The sequence below is a fragment of the Mus caroli genome, chromosome 6 (genome assembly GCF_900094665.2).
Source record: "Mus caroli chromosome 6, CAROLI_EIJ_v1.1, whole genome shotgun sequence".
NCBI lineage: Eukaryota > Metazoa > Chordata > Mammalia > Rodentia > Muridae > Mus > Mus caroli.
In genome coordinates, this window is record NC_034575.1 from 79,596,380 (window position 1) to 79,607,411 (window position 11,032).

Consider the following 11,032-nt stretch of genomic DNA (forward strand, 5'->3'; position numbering starts at 1 on the left):
GCCTGGTCTACAAAGTGAGTTCCAGGACAGCTAGAGCTATACAGAGAAACCCTGTCTCAAAAAACCAAAAAAAAAAAAAAAAAAAAAAAAAAAAAGAGTTAAGCCAACCTCCAACTCATGAGTCCTTTCTGCTTCCACCTCCCAAGTGCGGGGATTACAGGTATGAGCCACCACTCCCAGCTAAGAACATTCTTTATCTGCATTGTCCAACACGAGCCATTAGCCACATGTACCTGAGTCATTAGAAGGCTATTGAGACCACTGCTGTCATTTTAATTTAAATAGCCATCCATGGTTTATGGATCTCACATGGGATGGCTCAGACAAATCGTGCTTTTAAAACCTAGGGTGGCCATGTATATTCTAGAGAATGTGCTAAAACCATATACTGTCTCCCCAGAGGAGATATCCTGTTGCACATTCAAGGGAAATCCAGCCTAACCCTTCAGAAAGCTCAAAAACCTGACCTCAACCCAGATCTGAGACTAAGTCCAGCTATAGGCTAGAACCCAGGGCTGGGGTTTAGCTCAGGCATAAAGCACTTACTTGTCTTACGTGTTTAAGGTCTAATACCCAGCACGACAAGAAAAATTAAGTTGCTAGAGAGGTGGCTCTGTTTAGTGAAGTGCTTACTGCAAACATGAGAACATAAGTTTGGATCCCCAGGACCTACAGCACCCACATGACAGCCCAGCTTTTATACTGCTTTAGCACTGGAGATACAATCCTTCCTGGAGGTTACTGGACAACCAGTCTAGCTGAATCTGCAAATGCAATTGGGAGACTGTCTCAAAATATAAAAGGGTTGGCCTGGAGAGATGGCTCAGTGGTTAAGAGCACTGGCTGCCCTTGCAAAAGACACAGGTTCAGTTCCCAGCACCTACGTGCCAGCTAACAGCTATCTATAACTCTAGTTCCAGGGGATCTGACACCATCCTCTTCTGGCCTCCACAGGAACCAGGCACACACATAATGCACAGGCATACACGCAAGTGAGACACCTATATACATAAATTATATATATTTAAAATGACGTGGATAGATCATGGTAGCAAGAGACAAAAAGTTTCTCTGAGTTCATGGCCAGCTTGAACTACTAATGAATTCCAGGCCAGCCAGGACTATTTAGTGAGATGCTGTCTCTAAAACAGAAGGTGGACATCAATTGAGGAAGTCACTCAATACCGATCACTGGCCTCTGTGAGTGCATTCACACACGTGTGTACAAGACCACAATCACACATGCACACACATTAAGTACAAAAACGTGACCAAAAGTGCTATGGCCCATGATAGATATTTCTTCTGCAAGGAAGCCGTCTTAGGAATGTGAAACCACACCTGATGTTACACTTCCCACAGACCCTGTGAGATCTCTTCCTCCCTCCTTCCCTGATAGCATGTCACCAGGCAGCACCCAGCCTCTATCCAGACACACACACAGGCACAGGGAAAAGGGCACCCCTCAAGCTAGCTAACCAGTGTCGGAAAAACTGTAAACACATTCCTTCTTGCTACCATGGCTTCAGTCAGCCTGCTTAGAACCTACTGACAGAAGGTCTGTGGCCGCCTCCACAGGAAGGAACTGACTCCTCTTCCACACCACGTTTGTTCTTCCACTCATTTCTAAGTGACTAGCCCCATTTCCTTTGATTGTCCTATATGTGACCACTGAGACAGATCTCAAGATAGGCTAACAAAATTCTTTACCAAGTCCCTGCCATGTGCTGCTCCTTCTTAAAGGAAGCCAAGCCCCGCCGTGTGCTGCTCCTTCTTAAAACAAGTCCAAGAGGGCTGGAGAAATGACTCAGGGGTTAGGAGCATTTGTTCTTACAGGGGCCCCAGGTTCAATTCCTAGCACAAATGTTATGGTTTGAAACCATCCATGACTCCAGTTCCAGGAGGATCCAATACTCTCCCCTGACCTCTGAGGGCACCAGGCATGCACATGATAAAGGAGGCAGAACACTCATACACATGAGTTATTTTAAAAAGTGAAACATCTAGGCCTTTCCACTTAAGTCCCACTGACGTTGGCTGAGGCTGCTGCTCAGGCTGCTTCAGCCCTTTGTCCTATCTTCCAACCTACAGCCACTTCCTCATCTGTACAACAATCTGCTGTACAATCTCAGACCCTTTAGCCAGACCCAAGATTCCACAGCCATAGGCCCTCCCTCTGCTAACCACCATTTATGACCTGTGAGCCTATTACCTCCCACATCAGGTTTTCCAGCAGCAAACATCTGAGAGCCTTACTGGCTGTTTTCAGATCACACCCAAGTCCTTAAACAGTACCACCCCAGACTCAGTAGCCCAAGGAACTCCAGAGGAATGAGAACACAGAGGCAATCCTGGGCCGGGGTCTCCTTTCCTAGTTGGCAACTGGAATTCTGTGACTGCTGTGAGTTATTTTGACCCCTTCCTCAGCCTCACACCATCTTCTCATTGTCTCTCAGGATTGGAGATTTACTCTTCAAACTCTAATGGTTATATAAACCACCTGGTTATCTGGCCAAACTATGGATTTGGGTTCAAAAGGTCTGGGAAAAGACGAGAGATTCTGCGTTCTCTAACAAGCTCTAGAAAACACTGCAGGTCAGCTGTATAGCAAAATGGAAGTGAGACTAAACCTCTGTGTCCTGCAACTCAGGTGAAAGCCGTGTCTCTTGTGTGCAGCAGAGGGTCTCCACCCTGCACAGCAGATTCACTTCAAGAGCCTCCGGCTAGCCAACTCTGCTCCAGGTTAGTTAAGTCAGAATTCCTGGCAGGTGGAAACCCACACACTAGGAGTTTAAGTTTCCCCCAGGTGACCCCAGTGTGGAGCCCCCCGATCCACACTGGATGATGGAACAGGGCAGGAGAGCTCAGATCTGTCCAGGAAGTTTCAAGAGAGTCTATCATTTCTCTGCAAGAATCCAGATCTTAGCTTGTCTAGACTGCTTGCTAAGAAACCACAGGCATTCCCATAGCCCACTGCTAGCCTTTCTAAAGTCTCACTTCTCTCAAATACCACCACCCTGCCAACAATCTGTCCTAGAACTATCAAAAATTAACTATTATATTTACAATTTGCAAAACACTGAAAAACTGGACTTCTTGCCAGTCCTAACCTGCACTTCGGTCATTTAACACCATAATTCTGTAAGGACTAATGGCTTGGAGCACTCACTCAGTAAAATATTCAGTAGGGAGCAAATGGCCAGTGGTGACCGGCTCTCCTTCCCCTAATATTAACCCCGTAGCACGTGGGGACCCGATGGCTGCTTTTCCTGCCTCTACTTATGCTCCCCAAGTTGGAGGCCTCCTTCACTTCCTTCTTCTTGCTATACAGAGCATCTGCTGTCATAAGCATTTCCTACTAAGCAAGTACATTCTGGCCCCCGGCCTCCTGGTGTGCCTGGGAAGGCTCAGACCACTCCTGAACCTTCCATGTCACAAACCCCCAGCGGACACAACCTGGACCATCTGTACACTTGACAGTCACATGGCACCATACAAATGGCTCAGTTAGGCTTGGGCCCCCTTCACTACCCTTATCACATTTCCTTTTTTGTAAAAAACCACTCCTTTCCCTCTGCAGGCTGGCCTTATTGAGTCTGTGGCTATGGGGTTAAAAACAGCATCTCGACAATTTTCTAGTCTTCTTGCCCAGCCTTTTCTCGGGTCTTGAACATTTGGGTGGGCTTATTTTTAAAGACTCTCATCACCTAGCTCATTCCAGCCATGTCTCCCTTTGCTGAGCAGCCTCCTCAGGAACCTGCAAGTCCCAAATGGCTTAGCAAGCACCCATCATGTTTCTGACACTGTTGAAAGGCTGCCTAGGCCTGGAGAGCTGCAAGTATCTTGTCAGAAAGCTGAAGCAGATGCCTGGATACAGAGTGAGTCCTATTATACAGTTGCTTTTCTAGCAAGCCAGGGGATGTCTCGAGATAAGCATTTAGTCTGTATTTACAGGCTTACAGTTCGGTCAGACTAAGATATAGTTAATACGTGAAGTTTAACTCTGCCGCCGAGTGTGCCAGATAGGATGCATTGTCTATCTTGTATTTTATTCTTGTAACAGTCCGAGCGTACCCCACCTCACAACTGAGAAAAGCTGTGCTAGAGGGTTTTACTATGTCACCTTACTGTGCCTCATACTCAAAGCCTGCCTTTACTATTCAAGTGAAAAGAATATAAATCAAACAAACTCAGACACCAGCCTGAGCTCTAGATTTTTCTGGAACTAGGAATGAAGACCACAGTAGAGGTACAAAGTCCTTCAGATGTGTCACACCTACTGCCAACCCAGAGAAGCAACCACCTGCTCCTGGGAATCCAAAGCCTACTGGGGGTCGCGTGGGGGAAGCCAAGTAAAGAGAAAAAAACAAAACAACAACAAAACACACACATACACACACACACACACACACACAGGATAAGTTTTCCCCCTCCCATGTCCACGGCCCTTCCAGGATTGTACCAAGCAGCTGCCGGCAGACAGCAGAAAAGAAACCCCAAAGGCAGCTGGGAGAGTTGAGTCAGGATGGAGCTAAGAAAGGATGTCCAGAGATCTAGGAACCCCAAGGAGTACAGATAAAAGCAGATGGTAAGACTTCCGAGGTTCTGGGGAGGAAGTGTCCCACCATACCTGAGGAGTTGGGCCAAGAGAAAAAAAAAAAGACCTCACCAGTCCTGGGACACATTTGGTCTGCTAAGCACTGCAAAGACCTAATGATTAAGGTCACCACGGTCCCCTGAGGCTGCTAAACACTTTGCTCAGGCGAGTCTGTCAGACGTCTCAGTCCTTGAATGTGCCAGAGACAAGCCCATTAGATGGAGTGTCCTCTTCTCGGGAATTATATTTCTCTTCTGTTTTATTTTTCCAAAGGAGAATTATTAGTTACCTTTTTGTTTTTGTTTTTAAACCAAAGACAAAAAAAAAAAGAAAGTTAAGAGAGAAAGAGAGAGAGAAAGAACGAGAAAGAAGGAAAGAAAAACGTTCTTCAAAGTTTAAATATCACTTAGTTAAATATCACCCACACTTAGACCACTGCTCTTTTAAAACAAAGTCAGGGTCACCACCCAGATGGGGGGTAAAGGTGCCAGTTGCAAAGCCTGGGGACCCCGGTTTCATCCTCAGAACTCTCATGCTAGAAGGAAGAGAACTGACCCTGTTGCTGTCCTCTGACCTCCCGATAGGCACCTAGGCACCGTGGTGCAGAAATACAGAAATAGCTGGTCTTGAAAAAAAAAAAAAAAAAAAACCAAAACTTTCTGTTATCCCCACTACACTATTTCTTCAGAAACTGGGGGCAAGCCCTAGTCCATGGACCTACGTGTAGAGCCTGCATCCTCAGTATCACAGAGGTATCCAGGTACATTTTACCTGACCTAGAATAGCCACCAACTGTGGTGAGGTCTGCCTAGTGCACAGACTTCTCAGGGCTGTGTCCAAGCCTCAGTCAGTCCAGGCCCACAGTATCGTAACCATGACCACTGGGATACCTGGCCAGCAGCTTTCACAAGAGGATAGAGGCCCTGGCCTCCTTCTCGACTCCTTTAATTCAGGTATATCCCATTGTTGCAAAACAGGCGCTTAATGCCATCCACAAGTTGTCACCAAGAATGTCTAGGCCACAGTGTTTGGCATCTTTACCCTTGAGTCTATCAGGAGTGGAGAGATTCAGGATGGAAGAAGGAAGTGCACGCTAGGAAGCCGCGCAGCACCCTGGGCTGCTCTTACAACCAAACACCAACTCATATCTAGCTCACCCTCTAAGAAATGACCTGCAGGGTACAAGGTGAGCAGCTTAACTCTGCCCAACACCAGCAGCATAGATGGGCTGGACACTATTGCTCCAAGGCTGGTGGGAGCTGGAGGTGGGGGGTAGGAGGGTGGGGCTGCAGATGTGATACAGAGGTCTGCTTTAGCTGGTAAAGGTAAATAACGGAGCTTCTGGTATGCAGCAAGTGGACAGAGGGCGTAACAAGGGACAGAGACCCCTGGCAGAATCTGCCTCCCTGCCTCCGTGCTTGAACCCTTCTTCCTGGGCAAATGCCTGCCAGCTGGAGGCAGAGCTCCACACTCAGCATCAGGGGAATCCCAAGTGCATGTGGCCCACCCTGTACAACGGCAGGTGACCTCATGCTCAGAGCACAGCAGCTCCTGGCCCAGCTGAAGAGGCTTTGAAAGGCCATCAAGGACAATTCTGTTTCCCCCTAACAGAAGATAAGCCCCCAGGGGCTAAATAGCCTAGGCTCTCAGACAAATTAGTGGCGAGGCTGGGAGCCCTGCAGACCGCAGGCCTCTGTCTCTGTCCAGCGCCAGTTCCGCTGCCTGGAGCAACTTCAGCCGCTACATACTCCGCTCCACCTAAAATCTGCTCTATTGGCTGGTCCCAACCTTCGCCAACTCTCTCCTGTCACAGCCGCCACCAATCTTGTGTGGACTGCTCACCACTATAGTAGGAAGGAAGAAGCCCAATTACAGGGTCACTGCCCCTCCACTCCTTCCGCCAACCCCACATCCCCAGTCTTCCTTCCCTTTTCTACCCTGAATACAGAGTCTTCCTTGACACGACAATACTTTGAAAGCACGTCATTCAGTCAGAAAGTGGCATCTAGTGCCTATTGCCCACCAAAATACTGCTCTGCCAAAGCCTCTGTGGCCTCAGTAAGTATCCCATACCATTGGGAGCCCCAGTCGCGTGTCTATCATTACATTCCTTGTTTATGCAAGAACAGGAACCCACGGAAAGGCTTAGGGAGAAATACCTCCCATGCCACCATCAGGACAGCGAAAAGCCAAGCCATCACTCCGGAGTTTTCACACTCTAAGTGCATCCACCTTAGTCTGCAGTGCCTCGCCGCCGCTACCACAGCCGCCCACGCATCAGTCACCTTATGATCCAACCTCAGGCTTCCAGTGGGAAGACAAACTTTTAAAGCTCAAGCCAGACATCTCTGTCCTGTATCAATTGTAAGCATTCAAGATGAGAAAGCTGGCTCTGCCCTCTGCACGGAACCGAATCACTCTCATACAAACCGTCTTGGAAAGGAACCCTCTGGGCTTCCAACTGCAGGCTGCGCTCCAAAGGAGACCAAGTGACCAAGAACGGGAGGATTGGCTTAACTGGCTGAGTCTTTAAAACCAGACCCTCATGATGACAACGGCCTCAAGCAAGGGGTGAGGAGCCTAGCAGAGGCCCACTTACCTCCTTAAGAAGCCCCGCTTTTTTCTTCAGCACCTCACACTTGCGGAGTTTGCAGATCTGGTGTGTGCGACGATTGGTGCAGCTGGTACAAGACCCACAGTTTTCCAGCCGTCGGCAGGGATCGCAGGTCCCACACCGTTTCCTTTTCTTCCGCCCATCTCCACCCCCTCGCAGTTGGGTCTCACTCCCAGCCATAGGAAGCCCAGGCCCCTGGAAGCCCCCTACCATCACCTGGCCCTGCGAGAAATCATAAAGTCCTGACAGGTCCGGCTGGACCGCCAAGGGCACCTGAAACTGGCTCATGATGCTGCCGTTGCCAGGGAAGGGGGCATAGGTGCCAGGTTAAACTACTGTCCAGTCTCCTGCTGCCTGCAAACAGGTCCTTCTCTCCTAAACAAGTCTACAAGGGTGAAGGCAAGGAGCTCCGCCTCTGGGATGGGATGGGGTGGGTGCCTCTTCTTAACCCTCTTCACCTCCTCTGCAGCCGGCTCACAGGGCTCCTTCCAGGACCAGTCTCCCACCTGCAGGGCCCCAGGATCTGGGGCAAGACAGTGGCGGCGGCAGCCCCCAGGGAAGATTTCATCTTGGCTGGGTGGGTTCTTCACCCTCACCCACCCGGGGCTCAGGCATGAGGTGAGCCAATGGGTGTGTGGTGGGGCAGATTGGGGTGAGGAGTTTCCTCCTGACACTTCTCCCTCCCTGGGTCAGGATGATGGAGAAGGCTACGCTGCCTGAGAGGGGAAAAAGACACAGAAAGAGGAAGCGCATCACTGGGTGCTCAGGGACAACTTTCACGTGTTATCTCTTCCTGCTTCTGGGAAGAGAGAAAATGGGGGGAGCCAGGGTCTGAGTCAAACGAAGTCCTCCTTAGAACCTCAGAGGGGGGTACATAGGACCTCCATGGGGGTGAGGGTGCACAAGGCATTCAAGGGAATGAGGGGGTGGGATTTCTGAGAAAGTTGCTCTGTACACACACACACACCCTCACACACACACACATCTACTGACTAGTGAGTTTCACTAAAATCCACACGCAGCCCCTCACTGAGGGTCGCAGGACCTTCCCCTAGGGAACAGAGCTTGCAAAATAAAGTTTGCAGAGGCTCGCTCATTTGGAGAGGACGGCGCCCCAGGCGGCCTAGAGGTGGGGGGCGCGCCCAAGGGGAGTCCCGCGTCGGCTACCTCGCCGCGCCCCAGGAGCCGGAGCCCCGCGGGCTACAGAGAAGGGTGACCCGCGCCACCAAGGGGTGCGGGGAGGGGGCGCGCTGGGGCACAGGCCAGGCTGCGCGCGCCGCCACTGCCGCCGCCGCCGCTCCGGCTCCTTTGTTCTGGGGCCTCGGCTGCTCCGCTCCCGCTGCACCGCAGCCCCCGCCCCGCCACCCCCACCCGGCAGCACCGCACGGCCACCCGGAGCTCCTTGCCGGGTCGCTGGCTACCCTGCTGCGCCCACCACGGCCGTGCCACGGTCCCCGTGCCGCCCCTCCCCCCACGCGCTGCCCCTCCCCCACCGCGGAGCCGGAAAGCCACCGGCTGCACCGACCTGCCCGCCGCCTCCGGGGCGGAGCGCACAAAGGGGCAAAGTTTCCCAGCCTGCCGCTGCCACCGCCGCCACCGCCACGGCCCAAGGTGTGCGCCTCCGGGAGCGGGAGCGCCCAGCCCAGCCAAGCTCGCTGCGCGCGCGGAGTCCCCCCCCCCACCCCCGCCCCAGCCCTGGCCGAGCAGGGGACGGCGCAGGAGGAAGGAAGCAGCAGCGGCGGCGGCCGCGGCGGCGGCAGCAGCAGCAGGAGCAATGAAGGCGGCCGCGGGACTCCCCGCCCCCCGCGCGCCGCGGCACGTGCTCGCCCGGGGACTCCCCCGCCCGGGAGGGCGCGCACGTGCGGTCCCGCCGAGGCTGGCCGCTAGGCCCGGGACCGCGCAAGAGCGGAGTTCCCGGGGAGGGAGCGAGGCGCGCGCGGGCCGCCCGGGTTTTGCACCTGCAGCGCCTCCCCAGGCCTCACGGAGGGGCCCTCCTGAGACGCGGCTGTCCCCGCGGGCTGGCCCTTTCCCTGCCCTCCGGCGGGGCCCGCAGCCCGAGCTGTCGAGGAGGGGCGGGGCGGGGCGCGGACCTCCCCAGCTAGGCCCTTGGCCCAGCCGCCTGGGTGTCCCCACTTCCTGCCACTCCCTGCGAGCTCGGGACGGCCCCACGCTCGCCCGACTGCCCCGGAGCCCGACCGACCCCCTTTCTCCTCCTCGGCTGCCTCTCAGGCCGAGGCAGGACAATAGGGGACATCGCGCGTTTGCGTACCGAGTCAGCCTGACCGGCAAGAAGTGGGTGCCCGAGGGCAGAGACCGAGCGCCCGCTGCACGGCATCCGCATGAGGGTCACAGCCCAGCGCCCTGCCCCGGCCGACCCTTCGGCTCTGCCATCGCCAACCTCCCAGGCGCTGCTCTCGGGCTCTGTTGCACATCTAAAACAAAGACTAATCCGAGACCCCCGCCCTGCCTCCCAGAGGAGAGAGAAGGGGCGCGTCGCGGAGAGGAACCCAGGCAGATTCGGGATGGGCTCAGTCACCGAGGGCCCAAGTCCTCACCGAGGCCTAAATATCGCAGACACTTTGAAAAAGTCACCCTGGGCTGTGTTGTAGGCAGGCGGTAAGGGACAAGACATAAGAGTATTTCCAACTTGCCAAACTGTCCATTTCTCTGTGCTAATTCTCCCCCATCCCTCACCTGTTGTTACTGGCCAAGTTGAAATTCCAGGTTAGATTAATTCAGCTCCACCCATCTGGTCTGACTGCCAGACTAATGCCCACAGCTGCCTTCCACCTACCGGGTTGCTGTGGAGAAGGGTAGGTCTGTACCCTCCCTACACAAGGGCAAGTCATGGCAGAAACAGACACTGGGTGAACTAGCCCGACCAGTTTGGGCGGTGCTCATCCAACCAGGTACCTGGCAGGCGTCCTCATCCACTGAACTTAACATCTCAGCTAGAACTGGAAAAAGAGCATTTGGCCCACTGGGTGTGTGTGTTGCGGGTGGGTAGGGAGGGTTAACTGATCTCAAACAACACTCGCTGTCCAGAAAGCCGTAGGCAGTTAGCTGAAGCTGCCGGAGTTGTCTGGGACTTCCCTCGGGCATGCCTGATATTTGACAACCTGTTCCACTGTCCAGCTTGTCAGCCGAGTGTGTGGTGAGCATGGCTGCTTCCTACCGCAGCCTTTGGAAGTACCCAAGAGTTTCTGCCCAGAAGATCGAAGAGTAGAAACAGCAATATGGAGAAGTTGTGGACTCGGCACACATATGCACTCATGCACACACTAAAAAATAGGTGAATGATTAAAAATGTTTAATGTCACTTACGTGGCTACACTCCTGCGGATAATGCAATTTACCATTCTCCTTTCGCTTGCCTGTTATTTGATAGACGGGCTGGTTGTGAGGTGAAGAAAATAGCTTAGGTATTAGAGAAGTCTGACTTCCAGACCCACCTCTAGCACTGGCAACCTTGAACTGGGTACACACCATCTCTCAAGAGCACCCAGATAAAGTACTTAATATCGGTTTCACTGAGTGACAAATGATTCTCATTGTTAACGATAGAGCAGCTTTGTGAGCTAAGTATTGTCATTAGGTCAGCTGGTTACTGCGCTGTGGAATCAGAAGCAGAATAGAACAACTTGTGATTTCCCTGGGTAATTGGCGGCAACAATTAACCAATCTATCCTGCACCTTCCATGGACCTCTTTGGCTCCGGTAACCTGATGGGATGCTGGTGTGTGCTGTTCACCAGGATAGAACACAAGGGATGCCTATGACCAACCGTGTGGAGTGAGCAGGTTACCCAGCTCATAAGCAGA

At 52.7% G+C, this 11,032-nt stretch overlaps 1 protein-coding gene across 5 annotated transcripts in view; it reads right to left on the minus strand.

Annotated features, from left to right (window-relative positions):
• Nucleotides 1-9,223, minus strand: part of Tet3 (tet methylcytosine dioxygenase 3) — a 92,380-nt gene extending 83,157 nt beyond the window's left edge. For 2 of the 5 annotated variants that reach the window (XM_029478288.1, XM_021164553.2), the window contains exon 1: nucleotides 7,197-8,492. In XM_029478288.1, coding sequence (XP_029334148.1) covers nucleotides 7,197-7,499 — 303 coding nt within the window. In that variant the 5' untranslated portion in view covers nucleotides 7,500-8,492. Of the gene's footprint in view, nucleotides 1-7,196; nucleotides 8,493-8,736; nucleotides 8,868-9,169 lie in introns of those variants that run through there. The other 3 variants (XM_029478287.1, XM_029478286.1, XM_029478289.1) reach the window with 3 other exon arrangements.
• Nucleotides 9,224-11,032: the final 1,809 nt, after the last annotated feature.